The sequence below is a fragment of the Podarcis gaigeae genome (genome assembly GCF_964106915.1).
Source record: "Podarcis gaigeae genome assembly, chromosome: 10".
NCBI lineage: Eukaryota > Metazoa > Chordata > Lepidosauria > Squamata > Lacertidae > Podarcis > Podarcis gaigeae.
Genome location: NC_139686.1, coordinates 22,639,887 through 22,662,244, shown reverse-complemented (window position 1 = coordinate 22,662,244; position 22,358 = coordinate 22,639,887). Strand labels below are relative to the sequence as shown.

Genomic DNA, 22,358 nt, shown 5'->3' with positions numbered 1-22,358 from the left:
TACTACTATTCCAATTGGATAGTTGTGCGATACCAACCACCTGAAGGGCAAATGTACAAATTTGAGGTTGCAATACTAACCACCACCAGTCCTTATTTATATAATGCATTTCAATGTATATGGAGTGTTCTGAACTACAGGCTTGTAAGAGATGTCATTATTATGCCATTGTTGTTGTTGTTATGCATTTTGTGCCACACAAAATACATAATAAAAACTAGAACAACAACACCTCTTACCCTATATTGCCCTTATCCTATAGAGTGTAGGTGTGTGTGTAAGGCTAAAAAAAAGAAATGTGCACAACATAATCCCTCACGTGAAATATTATGTAATTCAACATCTAAAAAGGTCAGATAGTGTGGCACTGCAGGCTGGGTAGGAACCCATTTTCTGAATGGGCACATCATTTAAACCATGCACTACAGCTTCTTTTGCACAAACTAACTGTCAGTGATTTCTGGCTAAAACAAATAAACACAGATGACTACACCACCTTTTGTTGCCTGATTGTTGATAGGGGGTGGATTTGAGGCTGGCCGCTTAGTTGGATGAAGAGGTACAGACAACGATGTTTCACCATATGGCCTGTCAGGACTGAGGCTGCCATCACTTAGCCTGCACTCCCCTTCAATCAAGCTCGAGTCCTGGATGCACTTGCCGTGGGGGAAGTTCAAAGCATTGTTTTGTAAATGGATCCTGTTTTCTGGAATTTTATAACTGGTCTCAGAAGCACCTTCCTTCTTGAAGTATTTCTGAGCTTTACTTGTATCCTATGGAGGGAGAAAAAAAGTTTGATTCTGGAATGCCACGAATACACTGCCGGAAAGAGAGTTTTTGTAACTTTAAAGAGTTTGTTCTAGGAAGCCAGTAACTACATTCTGAATGAATGGGAGACACCTACAAACATATGAAAACATCAACACTATGTTCAGAATACAACAAATAACTTAAATGTGGGGAGACTGCACCCATAGAAGAGGTGAACTTGACTACTTTTCCTTTCTTTGTGTAACCTACACCAATGCAGCCTTGCATGCCACACTTCGGCACCTCTCCCCCTGCCATCCCACTTTTAGATTTGTCAGCAGCCTTCGACATGGTCAACCACGAACTTTTGGACTACCGCCTTGCCGACGTGGGGATTCAGGGCACAGTCTTACAACGGCTGGGCTCTTTGCTTTCAGGTCGGGGACAGAGGGTGGCACTAGCGGAGGAGTTGTCACGGCACCCCTTGATGTGTGGAGTGCCGCAGGGCGCAATCCTCTCCCCAGTGCTTTTAAACATTTTTATGTGCCCCCTTGCCCAGAATTTTGGACTGGGTTGTCGTCAATATGCTGATGACACCCAGCTTTTATCCGTTGATGGACGGCCATCCTGACTCGGCCCCAGACACACTAACCAGATGCTTGGAAGCTGTAGCAGCATGGCTGTGTGGGAGCCAGTTGAAGTTAAATCCTTCGAAGACAGATGTCCTCTGGCTGGGTCGGAATGACATGGGGTTGGGGGGCCAGCTCCCATCTCTTGCGGGGGCTCAATTTGTGCCTGCGCCTTCTGTCAGGAGTCGCCTCCCTCTTTATGGAGGTGCAGGTTGCAGCTACAGCAAAGGCGGCATTTTTCCACCTTCGCCGTGCTAAGCAGCTGGTCCCTTACCTTTCTGACCCCTAGCTGACCCCTGCAGAAAGCGGGCTTGCAATTGGCCTTAAATTTTAATTCTTCCTTTGAAGTTGAATCACATAATGGTATAGGATGCGCAATGATTGGCACAGCATCCCCACCTACTTGTCAAAAGCAGTCTGCCAAGAACAAATTGGCCAAATCCAGTTCCCACTCCTGATTTAACGTGTACAGTACACAGCAAGCTGCTTTATTAGACACATAATATAATCTTACCTGAGGATTTACTTTAGAAACTGCATGTAATTGTGAAGCAAATGTTGAAGCTCCCACATCTTTTTCTTCTTTTATGTGCTTACCTGAACAGAAATTTGAAGTTCTTAGTATATTTTATATGTTATTCATTCCCCCCTACAGATTCCACCTAGTGTACTACCAGAGTAACCCAAGAGAAGTTCAACAAAGCAAACTTTACACTGAGGCAAATTTCCTACTAGAATAATGCAATAGCTTACTGCCTAGTCATAGGTCTGCAGTTTTCTTTGGGCAAGAGAATGCTAACACGGAACCCCACAGCCCAAAATGTTATAGGACGGTCTAGCTTGTACACAAAAGGTATTAAAATCTACTGGTAAATAAATCTACAAAGGAAACTAGATTAGCTCCAATCTGCAGTGGTGACTGTAATGGCTCACAGTGAAAAATCACCAACATATCACACTTATCAGATCATTGTAGCATTTGTGTCACTTGCACACGCCTTTCAAACTTCAGACAGCATTAGATCTTCCCCAATACAAAACCAGAAAAACTGAAGCATTTTGGATCAAAACTGTTTGCCTTTGCCATCTGCATCTCTTCGTAACCATAGATATAGAGATGGATGGAAAAGCATCAAACAGATTACAGTTGAAACAACATCTGCTATCACAGCTGTCAAGTTACTATGCTTTCTGGGTTTTGCTAAAAGCAAACATCTTGCTATCTCTCTAAACTGGTGAAACAAGTTACTGGGGCAAAGTACTGGCAACTGTGAACAACTTCTATAAAGGAAATTCACATCACTGTTGATTCTTTTATATATAAAACAAACCACGCTATGATTTTCTTACCTCCGACAAAAGGCTATCATTTATTAAGTAAAATTAATTTAAGAAAATCAGAATCAGCAAATTAACAAGCTACTACTGAAATCCTATTTTTATGCTTCCCCACCCCCTCATTATTCTGCTGTTACATTTTGATTTTGCTACATTTTGGTAATGGCTGGGTTTAGACAGTGCTAAGCTATGACTTATGGATTAAGCAAGTTATCCTGTGTATTAGCTGTGCCCTTTTGCACCTAGACTGAACGCTCTTCCCTTATTGAAGCAGAGGAACAACTCAGATTAACATCATGTGTGAACCACCATGCCTCTTGGTTTCTCCCAAACAAATCCAATCAGGAAGCAAAGAAGAAGACTTGGCTTTCGGTCATGGTTCACATGGAGAGAAACAAACTACAAGCACCAGTTCTGGCATGACACAAATTAAGCCATTGCATGGTTTGTTTCTCTGCTTGACTAAAGCAGAAGTGAAATATGTGGGAGACCTCGTGGCTTAGCATTACATCTGAATGTGGCCATTGTCTCAATTTCATATTTTAAAAAATTCATTTTAAGCCTAAATAATGGTCTCGGAAAATTCAATGTAAAAAACCCTACTGCTGCTGTTTCTACTACTACTACTACTTGGATTAGTGATATTTTCCTGTATTTTCTATCAACTTTAAATGAACATCATATTAAATTGGATTTTATACTTCCAATGAAATTTCATTCACAATCATTAAAATCTATATAAATTGTTGTATTTACGACGTTAAAGAACCCTACTGTGGTAGAATTAGTAAATACAGTGTTAACACACAGGTGTCATTAATCCCATAAGCAGCCCCTGTAAGGTTTTTAGTTTTTATTTTTTTTACACTCCTAATCTCATATCGAGTAATTTGAGAATACGAATGCTTAGAGTTTTATTACCTCTCTAGCTGGAAAAATAAATCCATCTGTTAATGCAAGAATGCATGAGTCACTGCATCTGTCGGTTACCTGCTGAAATCTCTGCACAATGCCCCCAATTATAAATTAATCAATTCAACCACAATAGATTTATTGTGTTAGTATCTTAAGCACTTAATATCAGAAAGAGAAACAAGGGCATTTGAAGCACATGCCTTCCAGCTTCAAGTTGTAATGGAGAAATGTAGGCCTTGCATGTTTCCAGCAGTCTAGTCACTTGCTTTTACTAGAAACTGTCTGCCCAACTACACAGACCTTTTTAGCCTGGCATGTGCACTAGTAGCTGAAGTCAGATGGATCTATTTTTTTCTACAGGCAGTACATGAGCCATCTGCTGTCTTAGAAAGCTAGAAAATCTAAATCTGACCAAAAAGCCCACTACAGATATTCCACTGATCTTGATTCCCTGAAGGGGACTGCAACTTTCAAGCTAATCCAGCCATGCAGCCTACTTTTGCAATCTATAGCTTAGGCATCTTTTAGTTTTGGCATAATATACATCTACAAGACAACATACCATATTCTGCTTTATGACTCTGGGAAGACAGCTTGTCTTTATGCCTACTTTTGGGATAGCTTCTGTGTTCCTGAAGAAAGCTTCTTCTATCAGTGCAGTCTGTGCTCTGCATATGACTTGGTAAACAAGTGGTATAGTGCAATCCTGCCATAGAAAGCATGCCCTGAATAGCTTCTTCCTCCGTACTGGTCGAGGTAGGACATTCCCTAAAAAATAAGAGGAAAGAAGAAAGCTGCATCACAGGACTAAAATGTTTCATCTTCCTATTTAACAGAAAGCAATGAATATAATTTGCTTCAAGCACCTCCATTAATTTTGTAATTGTTCACCACCACCACCCTTTTTTACTCACCTTTTAATTGTCATTTCTAGATGTCTAGATGGCTTCTGCGTGGTTTGAAAGAGGTCATTTGTTATTTTAGATTCCTCTCTAAAATTTGAAGTTACTTCCTGTTTCTCATCACCTGAGCTTTCCGACTCCTCAAGAGAGAAATCTTTTTGCTGGTGGGAGGAAAACAAAACTTTCAACACAATGAATACCATTAACTTCAAAACTAATTTCTACTTCATATTTTAATCTTAGTTAATTCTTAAGGTTAAAGTTAGGTCCAGTCGCAGGCGACTTTGGGGTTGCGTGCCCATCTCGCTCTATAGGCCAAGGGAGCCAGCATTTGTCCGCAGACAGCTTCCGAGTTATGTGGCCAGCATGACTAAGCTGCTTCTGGTAAACCAGAGCAGCTCACAGAAACACCATTTACCTTCCTGCCAGAGCGGTGCCTATTTATCTACTTGCACTTTGACGTGATTTTAAACTGCTAGGTGGGTAGGAGCTGGGACCGAACAACGGGAGCTCACCCTGTCATGGGGATTCGAACCGCTGACCTTCTGATCAGCAAGCCCTAGGCTCTGTGGTTTAATTCTTAAGGTTAGGGTGACTAAATATATATTCCTAGAGGAGATGTTGGGTTATGAGGATGAGATGGGATTCTATTTGGAAGCCATGTCTTAGGCAATAAAAGATTGCATAAATGTATGCTTGGTGTACTTTAGATGCAGATCTATAAAATTAAAAAAGAAAATGGATTTGTAACAGGGTCAGCCTAAAAAACAGTTTATATCTATACTAGCTGACCTTTCATCTAACTCCACCCCCCATGCACAAACTGTTATTGCCCATTTTTGTCATTAATACTATTCAGAACTAGATGTCCTTTGAATTCTAATGTTTAATACTTCATTTAACCACCACCTGTGACACTCTTGTATTTACCTGGTTAGTGCAATCAGGCTCAGATTCTTCTGAATCAGAAATATCAGAGTATTCTGAGTTTCCATTCCTGAGTTCTGATTTCACACTTTCAAAGAACACTGGAGGAGAAAAACAGAGGGATTTTAGATTTGCCATATATTAACTGGACATACTTCCCTATAGTTCCTGCTACCAACTGAGCCTTTCATCCTGTGACTGTCCATTGTTTTGAAGACAATGAAACTCTTAGTATGCATATCCACACTCCAAAAACAGAATTTAATGCCCACTGTTAAGCAGTATAGGAATGAAAAGTTTGTAATTTATAAGTAATTTGTTACTTCCTGGTTCTTAGGAATTTAATTTCTGGCCTCAGAAAGCCACTGTAATTGTGAGAAAATACTATATATTCCATATATAGGGAATTCTCGGTAGAAATTCTACTTTGATCAAATTGGACTTTTTTCCTGTGATCATAGACAGTCACAATAATTTATTTATATGGGGAGAACATACTGCTTGAACTCATTATACTAAGGGTCCCAACAGATCCAGCTCATGAGTCATAGATATTCCTAGCTATGTATTTCCCAATTAACCAAAGACATTGACTTACGTCTATCAACACAGCCATGTCTGAATTTAACAAACACTCATAACCCACCTTTAGCCTTTTTTTAAATATTGGCTGCATCTGGAAGTGACACTAAACCATGGTATAGTGCTGTGTAAAAGAACTTGGCCTTCTCCTGAGCTTGTGTGTTCCTCCCATGTGGCCAAGATGAGGATTCCAGATGCTTTTATTTGGGGTTTTAACCAGCCAAAGCTCTGCTTCAGTCTGAACCAGGGAATGGACTTCAGTTTCAAAAACAAGTCAGCTTCAACTCATGGTTTTTGAAGCTGGCTTGTTTAAACTAAGCATAGTTAGTGTTAGCCATGAACTCTGGTTCAGAAGAAAGAGGAAGGTCTGGTTTAACTAAAATCAAAAGTAAAAACTTCCATAATCCTCCTTCCAGTCATGCAAGAAAAGGAGAAAATGGGGACAGCACACAAGTCTGAGCAGAGGAAGGCTCAATCGCATCGTGCTAAGACATGATTTATCATTATGTCTAAATTCAGCAATTGTCAGTGGAAGCTTAACTACCCTGATGAATGATGCCACATTGATCAGCAGTACAAAGCAACAATGAAGGACAGTGCAGATACAATAGCCCTGGATTTCTAGTTCAAGGAAAACATACTTACTGTTCAGTGGTTTCTGAGCATCTACACTGCCATCTGCTTCGTGGGAGATCTCTTCTTCTGCCTTAACTGTTATTTCCTTCTCTGACTCTGCTCTCTCATCCTCATCTTCACTGTCCGCAGTGTAAAGACTTCGATCTCTGAAAGGTTGCCTCTCATCTCTGTAATAAAATAACCTGTTACCAAACCAAAAAAAGATCCATTGGGGCTTTGCCCCATCTTTTTAGAAGTAATAACCAATTTTCACTGCTTCCTAGAACTTTTACAGTACCATTTCTCATCTACTGAAGAATTTTTCCCAAGTCTGTGCAGAATTGTTGGCTGTTATTCTCTTTAACAGAAGATTTAAATCATTTTCAATTATTTGAAACAGGAGTGGAAAACCTCAGGCCAGGAAGCCAAACTTGACCTTCCAAGCCTCTCAAGTTGGCCCTCAAGACTCTCTGCAGGTCATGCCTTCGCCAAAGGCCACATTACCACCACTCTGTTTTGAACAATCCTTCAATGTGTTCTTGAAGCAGGATAATGCCTTTTGCTTGCTGGGGGGGTTGTGCTGCTGAAGGGATATGTGGGGGATGAAGAGATGTGGGGTACAGAAACACCTGACTTTTGCATTGATGGAATGTATCCTACTGTACAAATGTAAGAGTCACACCCATTGCTTTGCCCACATTTGCCTTTGACCCAGACCACCGCTGGCATATGGTCTCCAGAATGTTTTCCCATGAATGAGTAATGCCCTTAGTCTGAAAAAGGTTCTCCACCCCAGGTGTCACGAGACTGGCTGGACGAAGAGGAGTGGTGGGAAAAACCAGCTGGGGAACCCCCAAGAGAAACCCCGGAGAAGAAAGGCTCAGAGCCAGGGGATTGGTGATGGGACCCTCTGATTTCTGTCAGAGGGAGAAGAATGGAAGGAAGTACTGAATGCTGAAGGGTCAACAGGGTATAGTGAGCAGGAAGAGCATGTGACAGGGAGCTGTTCAGGCTGCGAGGCTGAAACATAGGAGCAGGGTCAAGAGACTACAGAAGAATCCAGGGAGTCTTCCTCTCCTGCTGCGACCAGCTCTCCCCACCCACCCCGTCTCCAAGAATGTGCTGAATAACGAGGAGAGAGGAACAGAGCCAGAATTGTGCAGATGCAGCTTGGGACTGCTTGGGAAACATCTGGGGGAGGGGAACCTTAAGAGGGGCGAGGGAGGCAGGGACCTTCAGTCCTGGCAACTGCTCTATGTGGGCAAAACCTGCTGGTAAGTGTTGTTGAGTTGTATGCCTTTTCTTTGAATAAAGAGTTAACTTCACTGACAACTGAGACTGCTTCTTCATGGTGACCTGCATCTGACTCCAGACCTGACACCAGGTTTAAAACCATCTATATTAGCAGGACTGGAGCTCAGTGGGGCCCACCACTGATGCCTGAAGTTTTTCTGAGGCAGAGCTTCAGCAGCATAAGATAGCTGGACCTAGGGTACATTTAAATTTGCTCACAATGCCACAAACGGTGCTTCCTGAGGGCACTGGGAGAAATTAGAGCCGTCTGGCAGGGTTTCAAATGCTGCTGCCCCACCACACAAGGTAAGTCCATTATGGCAGCACTCTATCCAGAACTGCCCCAAGTTGGAGACAGTCCTGCAAAATCTGCCCCTTTGTTCCTCCAAACATTTAATTCCTATGTTTGGTTACAGATGTTTCTTGCTGTATCCCTTTTTCAGCCCAGATCTGTCAATTAACTACAAGCTGGATTTTCAAAATTGCCTAAAGTAAACTACATGTAGCAAGCTACATGCTGATGTTTTTATACCTAATTATTCTTCCATTTGACAGCAAAAGCCGTAAATCATTGTCCTTCGTTCTCCATTCAGGAACAGTAGAAGATGGCTGAAGAGGCTTGTTAAACCTTCCATTCAGTTTACCATTTGCCGTGTCCTAAAGCAAGGAGACAAAAGATTTCACCTACGGTTAATGGTACTTTAATAAGCTATTTCTCTTTGTAATCCACATCAGCGGTGGTGCACTGCCAAGCCACACTTAAAACACTGACAGCCAGCAAACGAAGAAATCCTGCATTATTAATAGCCATTACGGCAGAGAGAGAAGTCTGTTTCATGTGTACAATTGTCTTTCACGCACATGGCCCAAGTTGCAGCAACTCCTTCCTCCTGCACAACACTCAATTCTCTCCCATTCTCTGGATTGTTGGTGCTTAGTGCACATATTCACTATTAACATGTCTAAACAATTCTACTTTGCAAGTATGGACGGATGGTACTTCCTCTGAGAAATAATTTAAGACACAAGACCACCATAGTAACTTTACAGATGAATTTTTACAACGTATCAGCACATATATTATTAAGTCCACAGAGCTGTATTGCTAACAAGAAGATACTCAGACCATAGAAATATAACTGGTAGAGAGGACTCTGTATGATGTCATTTCCCCTTCTCTCCTGAACAGGAAAGAACACTTAGTAATTCCTCTCTCTCTCTCTCTCTCTCTCTCTCTCTCTCTCTCTCTCTCTCTGACCAGCAATGGATGCAGACATGCCTCTGCTTCCTCCAGCTTCAGCACATGCCTGAAGCAGGTTATACTGTAAATATTAAGTATTTTGCCTGCATAGTTTTTACTTCTGCTTTTGCTGTGAACCAATGCATGATTATCAAGTAAGTAAATTATATTTTTAAGCTTACTTTCCAGTCTGTTGCTTGATTCTTTTTTAAGTGGGTTAAGAAAGGGGAGCCAGCCTACTTCATAGCTAGACTTGTTCAAAACAAGGTTTTACAACCTAACACCTATGCTTTTAATTTTGCTGCCAGGGGTAGGATTTTAAAACACTGTTCAACCCACAAACGTGGGCACCTGGAGGGATAAATTGCAATTAATATATGCTCACCTACAAAAACCTATCCCACAAACTTACACTGGGAACAAGCAGAATTATATACTTAAGGTTCCAGAAATGGGAGGTAATTGAGGATTTGGATGAGATGTTTTAAAGGAAAAGTGATACCAGTGGGAAAGACCACCATTACCGCAAAACCCTTCTAATTTTTCTTCTTAAAACAGCTCCAGTACCAAATACTTTTTAGATCACAGGAGAGTATGTAGAGGCAACTTCCAAAATATGGTCTGTCCTGGATCTTTTTGGGTAAAATGAAGAAGTATTTGAAAAGTCTGATTCCAGGCTTAGCATTCTTTTACTGTAGCCATACTGTTTATTGCCACACTACATCTATATTTGCTAATTCAAAATTCATCTATTCACATACACCCAAAATGGAAAGTGCATTTTGAGGTCGCTCCTCCCTACCTGTGGTGTCCAGTACAATATATATATGTGCCTGGGTAGTGCAACAACTCCTCACCAAACCAGTAGTATTCAATGATGTGGAAAAGTGAGAATAATATTTTCATTGAACATTAACCAGTGATATGATTATACCTCCCACAGTCTTTGTTTTAAAAATGCAACAAGTTCCCATTTTTACGTGTGCCATCTGCCCTGCACACTAAATGTTCTATTTGTGCTTTACTTTGCTCCAATATGCAATTCTGTACTTGCCTCTTCCCACGGGGACATCTCTAGTCTTTTGAGAACTTCTCTTGTGTGGAGCTCCAAGATGTCCAAATTAGATGGAGTTTTGATGGCATGGTCCCGTAGCTTCCTTGCTTTTCGTCTGGAATGATGGGCGGAGGCGGATTCATTTGATGAACGTGAAACTTGGCACACACCAATAATTCCCTGAGTTTTAACTGGTTTGCTGTTCTCCTCCTTTAAATAAAAGAAAGTTATTTAGAGCAGCTCATATTGACAATTCCACACAATTTAAAGTGAAAGAAGGTTTCACTTTCAAGTAGCAGTATAAGACTTTCAACTACCGTATTTTTCGCTCTATAACACGCACCTGACCATAACACGCACATCGTTTTTAGAGGAGGAAAACAAGGGAAAAAACATTCTGAATGAAACAGTGGATGTATCATTTTTGTTCTTCATGCTGTGGCCACAGACATGTGATCTGATGGTGAATTTGGGGTGACCCAATGCAAAAATCCTGAGAATCCCTGTGGATCCATGCTTTGTAACCATGTTTTTGCACCATTGCAGCCCCAGGCAACAGTGGGTGTGTGATTTTGGGGGGGCAGGCTGTAGCCATGGACATGCTATGTGCTCTGATGGTGAATTTGGGCTGACCCAATGCAAAGATCCTGAGGATCCATGTACTGTAGATCCATGCTTTTTAACCACGTTTTTGCACCATTGCAGCCCCAGGCAACAGTGGGTGCGTGATTTTTGGGGGGCAGGCTTTAGCCATGGACATGCTATGTGATCTGATGGTGAATTTGGGGTGACCAAATGCATAGATCCTGAGGATCCATGTGGATCCATGCTTTTTAACCACATTTTAAGTGGGGAGGGAAGGAAAAACACAGAAGGGACAAGAAGCACAAGAGGGGTGTGCAGAGAAGCAGCTGGCTAAGAATGCAGGAGAGGGGTATAACAGGAGGGAGGAAAAAACAAAAAAAAATCCTTCCAGTAGCACCTTAAAGACCAACTAAGTCAGTTCTTGGTATGAGCTTTCGTGTGCATGCACACTTCTTCAGATACACTGAAACAGAAGTTTACTAAGTAATACCCCTCCCCACCTTCTCACTATATAGAAGGGTCTGGAAACTTCTGTTTCAGTATATCTGAAGAAGTGTGCATGCACACGAAAGCTCATACCAAGAACTGACTTAGTTGGTCTTTAAGGTGCTACTGGAAGGATTATTTTTTTGTTTTGACTATGGCAGACCAACACGGCTACCTATCTGTAACGGGAGGAAGGAAAGGAAGGCAAAAGTTTTCCCTCACCTACCCACCCAAGCCAGCCAGCTCGCTCTCTCGCTCTCTCTCTCTCTCTCTCTCTCTCTCTCTCTCTCTCCCTCCCTCCCTCCCTCCCTCCCTCCTGCATGTTTTCAGCAGCACATGACACTTTGCTTTCCCCTCTGCTTGCCTGGAGGGGAGGGGCTTTCCCTGCTTTTTGTTCCATTTGAGCAAACACAGCAAGGAAACAGAGAAGGGTGGGCAGTAAGACCCTGAGGCAGAATGCAGGAAAGCAGCCGCTTCCTCTTTTCAGGTTTCCCTTCTCCGAGATGCACGATTTGATTTTTGCCTGCTTTTTTTGCCATTTGGCTCCAGGGACCACACATTCGCTCTATAACACGCACAGACATTTCCCCTTCCTTTTTAGGAGAAAAAATCTGCGTGTTATAGAGGGAAAAATACGGTAGATTATTCCATCCTCTTCCTGTATTGTCTATTACAACAGCACCCTAAGGGACTCTGTCCACTACTGAAATATAAGAGAAAGAGAATGTTATGCTCCAGCTAAAGATTTAATTCAAATTTCATTATTCACTCTAAACTGCCTTTATAATTCCCCCATAATGTGATCACTTAAACTCTGAATTCTAAGATAGGAGCGAACGGTGGGTTATACTTGATAAGTATCTTATAATCATAAGCACCTAAACAGTTTGCCAACCATGAATAATAAAAGTTTGGAAGTGATTATTTCAGCTAACTAGCAGTTATTTTTGAAGAGAGAGGAGCACAACTAAAGGAGAGTATCGCCAAAAGCTGAAAGTAATCATATGTGATTATCCAAATTTTGCAATCATATTCAGTGTATTTTATTCTTACCTCTACAGAACGAATCACTTTAGATAGTTCTTTAATTAGCTGTCCAGGCCTAATATTGTCTGGAATTTCAAAGGCATGTTCTGTTACCAGCTGTTAAGTAAAACAGGAAAATAAGCAGTTAAGTTCCCCCAAATACAAATCAGCAGCATATTTAATTACAGAATTTTTATGAAGCTGTATTGCATTTTAAAGGCTTTTCTTTTAAAGAAAGAAAACCCACTAAAAATTATGACTACACATTTCAACTTACATCTTTTTTCATCCATAACTTTAAAGCAGTAAGTAAAGCTTTCACTCCTTGTACTAAGAAAGTTTGAGGGTAAAAACCATCCTCTTTCAGTTCTGGAAATAAAGACAAACACTGCACATTAGATTAATATAAATGTCAAATGAGTATTTACTATCCAATTTCTCTCTCAACCTTTAAACCTGTAAAAAGTTACCCATGCATTCAAAACTACAATGAAGAGTTAACTGTGGGTTTATAGCATCAACACTGTACAAAGTTCAAAAAAAGCCTCTTTTTAAAAAGAAACTTTTATAAATTACTACAATATGTATGGTCATTAATTCGCAGTTACAGCAAACCACACAATTGTACATTCCTACAGCAATTGTTTTGTAATGTAAATGAATCGTTTAATTCATTAACTTCTAGGAAAGAAAAAGGTTTGAAAGCCATCATGGTCAACCCCTGCCCCAAAGGAGAATTTCCCCACACCCGTTTTTACAGGATTGCCCCACATAAACCAAACAGTAGTTTGCCAAGCCACATGCCAATGGATCTTCAGAGCAAATGGATCTATGGGATTCAGTAACCAAGCTACCCATGAAAAAATCTCATGGACTTTAGTCAGTCTCAGCCTCGGTAGAAAGTAACTTTCCAACCTTTTATCAGCAGGGGAGAATCTGAGCATGAGGTAAAACTAGAAACCTACTGAAGTGCATGTTCACTAAGCTTTCTTTGGACTTAGGGGCAGCCCTTTAGCTTCCAAAGGAAAGCCAATGAGAAGCACCAAAGGTCCTGTACCAGCCAGGAAACAAGAATCAGAGGAAGGGGAAGTTTCAGAGTTGGAGGAAGAGGCAGGCCAGGCAAGTGAAGGGCAGGGTGCCTCCCCACCCTCTCCTGCACCACTGTCTCTCAGAACCAGCAGAGGAATGAAGTGCAAAGAGCAGAGGAATCTTCTATGCAGGTGTAGTCTCTGGTTATGGGCAAACAGCCTATCATGGGAAGGTACATAAAATGGTGGAGGGGGGAGTGATCACCAGTTGCTGCAACTGCTCCATAGAAAGTGGACCTGGGAGTAGCTGCCCCGACACTAGATGGGTGTGTGTAGGTATCTGGAGCCACATAAGCAACTGTAAATGTTATCTTCGACAATATAGAGTGAACTCTCTGCTGTGTGCATTCCTTTGGGTAGAAGCTCCCTTGACAGGGTGGTGGCTAAGTGAAATGATTTTTAAATCAGATTAAAAAAGAAGACTTGGCTGCCTGGGTTCAGTGCTAAGGTGTTGGCCATGGACATTTCTTATACATGTGCATACTCACAAAAGCATATCCTTCCCACATCGTATTATCAGAACAGTTTTGGGGTTAGAGGTGGAATTTTTAAGCTTTATGTTCAGCCCCCTGTTGTGCAGTTGGCTAACAGTCTAGTTACTTGCCAGCTTCAGTTGCTTTCCTCAGTTTCTTGAACTTCTATTAGTTCCCAGTTCAGCTTTTTGAACTACATTTACTTTATAAATGTGAGTCTTATTACTAAGAAAAAAGCTATTTTGGGGGAGACTGGCAGAGAACCTAAATGGAGGTGCATAGAGTACTGACTAATAGAGACTAAGGGAAGCAGCATACAAGTTAATAATTTGAGTGAGGTGACAACTGTAACTTTAGAGGGCTGTGCAGGAATGTGGTCCTGAAACAAATATATTTTCACTTCCACATAAATAACTGCAGTTGACACATATTTAAAGATACATAGGGCACTCTAAAGAAAAAGGTTCATATGCCTTCTTTGCCAAAGCCTTTGTACTCCGCTGCACATGAATCATATGTTTATCGTTTACTACAAACGCTTTTAATCCATAAAGCTTTTGTCATATCAAAACTGAACAAAGTAGCTACACTTACATTTTCCAGTTATAAACTATGAGTAACTTATGTCTTGTTTGACTGGTGTACATTAGACATGGGTCTTCCCGCAAATGGTAGAAAAAAGTCTAGCCTCACGTTCTTCTTAAAACATGAAATGAGTTACCTTTCAAAGTTTCCAGTAAGTTTTTGGCCACAAACCAACAGATGGCTTCAAAGAAAGGGAATTTGAAAAGATCTGGGGTTTTTAGCCTTTTCTCCATTTCATAACACCTAAATAAACAATTTAGAAGGATTATTTTGTGTGAATATTGATCACTGTTAACTGTATTCACCTAAATTATATGGTGTGCAGCAAAATGAAGCAGTCCATGACAAACAAGACACATCAAGATTTATAGTCAAGAGTAGTAAGATCAAACTTGACAAAATTGGGCAGAACTTTTGTAAGCTCTGGACTTATCTCTTTTGAAGCTCTGTTGCATATTGAGCTGCGACGTTGGACTTCATAATACTAATATATAAACCCAACTTTAAACAGACAGAATTCAAGCAACTTATGCCATTATGGTATGCTTAGAACAAAAAGTTTACTCTCAAGTAATGCAGGAATTAGAATTTATTTTCCAGTTCCTGAGTTTTGCTTACCAAATTTCAGTTTGTTCTGATGTAATCTTCCATGTTATCTTGTTTAATTTCAAAGGCAAATGGAACAGAACAAACTATTCATTTCTATCTGGAAATAATTCTTGCAATATTCAGTCCACCTCTGGCAGAATAGCAGCAGTCTCTTTAATTAGTGTCTTGTGTCATTTAATCTCAATTTAATCAATTATGTATAAACTGAATGACAAAAATATTTTCAAGCTTATGGGAGAAGATACATAATAAAAAGAGAAAGCTCCAATACAAACCTGAGCTGCATGCCAATATTGAGGTTGTGCAAAAAGTTTCCTCCAAAAGCCATACAGTCCTGAGAAGTGAGCACAGCATGAATCCAGCCTGAAACGACAGGTAAGCAGAACCTGAGTAGCCCTGCTACAAAATATTTCACATGCCCTACATTTTAGACTTCAACGAAACACAGGATAGGACTGATACTTTGAAGACCTCCAATATAATGTTTTGTAACAATATTGACATCACTAATCATACTGGGTGAAAGACATGCACATCCTATTAAACTGTCTAAGTGTAGCAGTTTGGTGAAGAAAGTGTGTGAAAATGGAGAATCCCAAAATCCAAGCCTCTTCCAGCTCCAGCTGGGAACAAACTGAAGTACCAGGATAAAAGTCAAAAGTGTTTATTTTATCTAATTCAATCTTGAAACGGAAGTCTATGGCACACTGAATGGAAACACTGTCTAAAGAGTTTAACCCTAGTATCAGAAACCTCCTTAGCTCGTATAATTGCAATTTATATTTTTCTTGTGTTAGTTTCTTGCACGGTGTTTAAAAACCGCCCCATGTGTAATCATTAAGTGGTACGTGGAATATAATATCCAATATATATGCTCAAAATACGTCAGTTAATGCAGTCGGAAATTCTAAAAGACAGCACAGAAGTGGAGGGATGGTCATTGCTTCTCTGGATTTTTTCTCTGGAGCCCTGGAGTCCATTATGTTCTCATTACACCATGACTAGACTTCTACAATACCATCTGTGCTGAGCTCTTGGCTGAAGAATGTGGTTCCCTCTTTCACATTGGGAAGGACGTTTTACCAGTAATAAGATCTGCACTGTGTTTGGCAGTTTTTCAGGCACACTTCAAGGTGGTAGTTGTAGGAACCTATAAATCCCTCATAAATGTGACCTTGCATACTAAAAGAATTGTCACAAGTCAAGCATGACCATAAGTGACCTCATGGTACTGGCATCAATAAGGCAAGTTTGAAAACGACATAGTGAGATATTCTTGGTGACTATTTCACACTGCTCTCTCCCAAAGGATTTGCTAAATCCCAGTATCAGAGATATGTTTTATTTTGTTGACTAGTGTTGACTAGGGTTACACACTGCACATTAAATTATTTTGCTTTAAAATGTTGCTTTTCAAATAGAACTACCTAAGGCATACTTAGTTTCCTAGTTAAAAATCTTAGAAATCCTTTATTTTTACATTCAAAGTAGACTCGAGTGTGAGAAAAAGAAATTACTCACACTCAGAGGAGTCTAGACCTTGTATGTCTGTGTGAATCACTGATCTGAACAGGCATCCTCACTTGAAGGAGAAATCCCAGAGCAGCGATTCATGCAGACACTCTTAACAATTCTAAGGACAAGTTCTTCCACGGTGTCATGAGAGATTCAATGTTTCAGCCACACCAGCAGAGGCTGACTGGATGGAGACAAGTCCAGAACACCGAATCTTTCAGACACAGCAGGCAGCCTCTGAGTGGGAACTTTTAATAATTACTCAACTTCCTTATCCTAAATTGCGTCATAATTGCTAAACACATTAGCACATTTTTTTAAATTGAATTTTAAAGAGTCCTCTGAACACCAGCCGCCAAACTCAACAGATATGAGCATGATTATTCCTTGAGGAAAGCATTTTACCTGTGGGAACAAATAAAGTATGTCCTTGCTTCACTACACACTTGTAACACTTGTCAACTTTATCTCCAAAATACACTTCACTCTGGGTGACAGATGAACTCCAAGATTCGTAGATTGCCAAATTTTCATCAGTAGGTTTGATCAAGTAGAATATCTTTTCACCCTATATATAAAAAATATTGAATGAGGTTAAATTTGTCTCTGCTACACAATAAAACTGTGATAGTAGCAATTAAGGACTGGTAGATGATGATGGGATCAAGCAGGCTTTCCCAAACTGGTGGCCCTGAGATGTTGTTGGACAGCAACTCCAATCAACCCTGTTGTAGCCCAACATCGTTTTGAGTGCATCAGGTTTGGTAAGTTGGGAATGGGGTATAGGAATGAAAATGCTTAGGTTCCTTCCCAACTGAACATGATAGGCCTAGAAATAATGTTCTGGGCATAGCAAAACAGACAACTCAATAGCATGAAGTTGGAAGAGATCAGTTTTTATTAGCTTTTCCAGCTATCACACCCATTAGTGTTCAGAATAACAATTTTAAAACTCTCAGGCCAATAGTCACAAAATGACCAGTGTGGTTAAACTTAAAACCTTAATTGAACTAACAGTTTCAACAGTGTCATTCATAACCACCCTGAGACCTTCAGGTATAGGGCAATATGTAACTTCAATTAATAATAATAATAATAAGCAAACATGAGCCATTTAGCTCCTACCCAATCATTGTGCTGCTGCATTGTGCTGTATGAAACTGTGGTTTGGCTTAGTGTGTTGTCCAAACCTGGGCTCATGGTTTAGCTCTCCCAGACAAACTGTAAGACACAGGACAAACCTTAGTTACAGCTCACTTTTGACTGGAAATATTGCACACAACATTAAGCCAAACCACAACTTAGCGCATTAAAGCAGCAAAATGACTAGGAAGGAGCAAAGCAGACACAATCTCATCTCACATTTCCTCACATGGGCTAAGCTGTAGTTTAGTTTAGCGTTATGTTGGAACCAGGCTGGTGCATGCAAGAACCCTTCAAGATTATTATTTTTAAACCCATTATGAATACTGTACATTCTATATTTAGAAATCAGCAGTGTTATCTTACCCAGAGAACATGATACCAGACAGAGGTGCCCCCAAAATCAATATGGAAATCTGTGTAGCTATCTTGAACTCCCATTAAGCAGTACTTCTGAACAAAAGGCTTAGGAAAGACTGAATCATCTGGCCAGTAGTTTTCAACCCAAGAAAGTTTTCTGGCGATTTCAGGGACTTCCACTAATTCAGACATCCTTAAAAGAAGAAACACATACAATAATAGATAAGAACACAGTGAATGAATTTTAGTGAAGGTACCCAGATACAACCAGTGTCTACGACGTTTTTATTTGCACCAATTAATAATAATTTTTTTTTATTTATACCCCGCCCTCCCCAGCCAAGGCCGGGCTCAGAGCGGCTTACAAGCAATAATAAAAACAAGATGAATGATTACAACTTAAAAACAAAAATAAAATACAACAAGCCAAAGGCCAGGCAGAACAACTCTGTCTTACAGGCCCTGCGGAAAGAAATCAGATCCTGCAGGGCCCTGGTCTCATGAGGCAGAGCGTTCCACCAGGCCGGAGCCAGAGCTGAAAAGGCCCTGGCTCTGGTTGAAGCCAATCTAACTTCTTTAGGGCCTGGGACCACTAGGGTGTTGTTATTTATGGACCTTGAGGCTCTCCGTGGGGCATACCAGGAGAGGTGGTCCCATAGGTACGAGGGTCCTAGGCCGTGAAGGGCTTTAAAGGTCAAAAGCAGCACCTTAAATCTGACCCTGTACTCCACCGGGAGCCAGTGCAGCTTGAAAAGCACTGGGTGAATATGCTCCCATGGCAGAGACCCCGTGAGGAGCCTCGCTGCAGCATTCTGTACCCGTTGGAGTTTCTGGGACAGCTTCAAGGGCAGCCCCGCATAGAGCTAATTACAGTAGTCAAGCCTGGAGATGACCGTCAGGGATCACTGTGGCCAGGTCGGGGCGGGAAAGGTAAGGGACCAACTGCTTGATGCGGCGAAGGTGGAAAAATGTCGCCTTGGCTGTTGCTGTAACTTGCACCTCCATGGAAAGGGAGGCATCAAGGATTACACCCAAACTCTTAACGGAAGGCAATGGCACTAATTGGGCCCCTGCAAGAGAAGGGAATTGGTCCCTCATCCCCATGCCATCCCGACCTAGCCATAGGACCTCTGTCTTCGAAGGATTTAGTTTCAATCGGCTCCCACGAAACCATCCAGCCACAGCTTCCAAGCATCTGGTCAGTGTGTTCGGGGCCGAGTCAGTGTGGCCATCCATCAGCAGATAGAGCTGAGTGTCATCAGCATATTGGTGACAGCCCAGCCCAAAGCTCCGGATAATCTGGGCAAGGGGGCGCATAAAGATGTTAAAAAGCATCGGGGAGAGAATTGCGCCCTGCGGCACTCCACACACCAAGGAGTGGCGCGACGACATTTCCCTCCCTAGTGCCACCCTCTGTCCCCGACCAGAGATAAAAGAGCACAACCAGTTACGGGCTATGCCCTGTATCCCCACGTCTGCAAGGCGGTGGTCCAGAAGATCATGATCGACCATGTCAAAGGCTGCTGACAAATCTAAATGGATCAGCAGTCCTGACCCGCCTCGATCCAGTTGTCTACGGAGATCATCTGTTAGGGCAACCAGAGCCGTCTCCGTCCCAAAACCAGGACGGAAACCGGACTGAAATGGATCTAATGCCGATGTTTCCTCCAGAAACCTACCAAGATGTTCAGCAACCGCTCTCTCAATTACCTTACCCAGGTATGGAAGATTTGAAACTGGGCGGTAATTGGATAGGTCTAAGGGATCTAATGAAGTTTTTTTTTAAGAGTGGACACACCACTGCTTCCTTCAATTCCCCTGGGAATGTCCCCGTGTCAAGGGACAAATTGATAATTTCAACCAGGGGGGTCCGCACAACATCTGGACATTAAGTACAGTAGCTCTACAGAAGTCAAAAGTGGCAGTGGCGGTTCATATAACCAATTAATATTTAGCATATTCTCAGATGCTACCCTTAAAAGATCAAATGGTACTCATTCATTCCTTCAAACAAAGTTATTTTTGGGTAATTCCTGCTAAGTTTTAGACAAAGGTATCATAATCAAATTACTGTGACCTACTTTACATATCACATTAAACCACAAGATAAAACAAACTGTGGCTAAATGTGAATGAGTGCATGCTACTGTACACTGTTCAAAAGTTCCCAATACACTGCTACCATTGCACAGATTAAACAAGCCCAAATCTTACTTGTTGTGTCAACTAAACCCATTGCTCATTTCCTCCAAACTGCAGGTTTAGATGACACAAGAAGCCAGACTTGGGCTTGCTTCACCTGCAGCATAGCAGAAGCAGTAGGACCCTGGGGAATTTTAAGCAAGGTGGACCTTTTTGCTGCTAGTTTACATTCAACCATAGTTGTAAAGTATGGTTGAATATGACATGAGAAGCAGACCAATTATATTTATAGTGGTACCTCGGGTTAAGTACTTAATTCGTTCCGGAGGTCCGTACTTAACCTGAAACTGTTCTTAACCTGAAGACCACTTTAGCTAATGGGGCCTTCTGCTGCTGCCACACCACTGGAACACGATTTCTGTTCTCATCCTGAAGCAAAGTTCTTAACCCGAAGCAATATTTCTGTGTTAACAGAGTCTGTAATCTGAAGCGTATGTAACCTGAAGCGTATGTAACCCGAGGTACCACTGTACTTTCATTTGCCAAACTCCATATTGCCAAATGCCAGCCTCCAAGACTGATTTTCCTACTTAATTAGAGCAAGCCTTTAAGAAGCCAGGGAATTATATCGTAATCCACTTCCTGATATAGGATTTCAAAACAAATGTGTAAAAACCATATACTCACTTTGTGTCTGAAAATTCAAGGCTGATCACATTTAATACTTTTGGTCTGTCAGGATTTGTGAAATACTTAACATAATTATGGAGCTTCATTTTACTGTCTGCTTGTCTTGCCACATCAATAACATCTATCACTTTATCACCACCTGTAAAAAAGAAAACAAGGATCACCAATAAACATAACTGAAAGTCACATCTAGGGATTTTGGCAAAATATTGCTTTCTATAACATTTCTAGTGTTCTTAAAAAGTAGTAGTTAGTAATCTAAAAAATAAGCAACAATTAAGTTATATAGAACAAGACATATTTTATTATATTGTAATGCTCTCTTAAAGTAAAAGGAATAACTGTGAAGCACTGAGGAAATTCATAGAAACCTGAAGGTTATCCCTCACTACCCAACAAAGTGATCAGTCTTACCAGCAACCTAGAACTACAATTTCAGAGATAGTGATAATGTAGATATCACACTTTTACTGTTGGAGTAATCTCACTAAATCTGATGTGTAGTCTAAATATAGAGGGTGTCATCTAATGCTGTCTGTGCATGAGCAGAATGGGCCTCAGTACACAAGGGGGCTCTCATTTCCTATCTGAATCCCCCAAAAGCTGCCCCTGACAACAGGGAACCCTTCTGGAACAATTTGAAGGAAGCAAGACAGAAGCAAAGAGAAACCTGCTTGCACAACACTGGATCACACATTTAAAAGCTTTCATCTTTGAAATTGTAAAGTGTAGAGAACACAGCTTAAACTAAATGTTCTCAAACCTTATCACAGTAAAGATGCAAGCAAAGAAATGTAATGCCTAAACTTCCAAAACTCCAAAAGGCTGCTTTCGCTTTTTTGTTCTAATTTGAAGGGGCCCTAAAGCTACACACAAGTTGTCCACAAAGTTGCTTGCATTGCACTGACTAAGAGTTGACATGTTAGTATTCTGCATACCACATTCACAGAGCAGAGTGACAAAGGCTAAACTCCATTAGTGACTGCATACATCAGTTTAGGTAGCCCCACTTCTAATTACAGTAAACATGGTTTTATTACCATTTTAATTACTGCACATGTTTTTACCCTGTGCTTCATAACAGACCATACCTACGTATCGTTCCACATCCAGAACAGAGAAAGTAGAGGGGGGAAGCCTGAGACCTAGGCCATCTAATTTAGGAACCATAATGGGAACATCAAACCCATGCTTCTCCAGGTATCTTTGTGTCAACTGGCTGCCATGCATTTTCAAAATGATGTCATCAGCACTACAAAAAACAACAATATTTTTTAACATTTGAAAACTAAATGACAGTAAAACCTGAGTATTTAATCACACCTAATCCAGAAGAGCAGCAAGTAATTTCAATGCAATTTCTGAAATTTAAGGCTTTCATTCTCCCTAACAGTTATAGCATATAGATACT

At 40.9% G+C, this 22,358-nt stretch overlaps 1 protein-coding gene across 2 annotated transcripts in view; it reads right to left on the bottom strand.

Moving 5' to 3' along the window:
• The window catches only part of KDM7A (lysine demethylase 7A), a 50,397-nt gene that overhangs the window by 4,622 nt on the left and 23,417 nt on the right, over positions 1-22,358 (bottom strand). The window contains exons 4-19 of one of the 2 annotated variants that reach the window (XM_083700119.1): positions 22,039-22,199; positions 20,945-21,086; positions 18,122-18,308; positions 17,018-17,180; positions 15,373-15,460; positions 14,625-14,731; positions 12,620-12,711; positions 12,370-12,459; positions 10,246-10,455; positions 8,484-8,608; positions 6,689-6,846; positions 5,465-5,562; positions 4,547-4,695; positions 4,195-4,400; positions 1,894-1,976; positions 497-773 (exon numbers count right to left, since the gene is read on the bottom strand). In XM_083700119.1, the coding sequence (XP_083556245.1) occupies positions 497-773; positions 1,894-1,976; positions 4,195-4,400; positions 4,547-4,695; positions 5,465-5,562; positions 6,689-6,846; positions 8,484-8,608; positions 10,246-10,455; positions 12,370-12,459; positions 12,620-12,711; positions 14,625-14,731; positions 15,373-15,460; positions 17,018-17,180; positions 18,122-18,308; positions 20,945-21,086; positions 22,039-22,199 (2,336 nt within the window). The remainder of the gene's footprint in view (positions 1-496; positions 774-1,893; positions 1,977-4,194; positions 4,401-4,546; positions 4,696-5,464; positions 5,563-6,688; positions 6,847-8,483; positions 8,609-10,245; positions 10,456-12,369; positions 12,460-12,619; positions 12,712-14,624; positions 14,732-15,372; positions 15,461-17,017; positions 17,181-18,121; positions 18,309-20,944; positions 21,087-22,038; positions 22,200-22,358) is intronic. The other variant, XM_083700120.1, reaches the window with a different exon arrangement.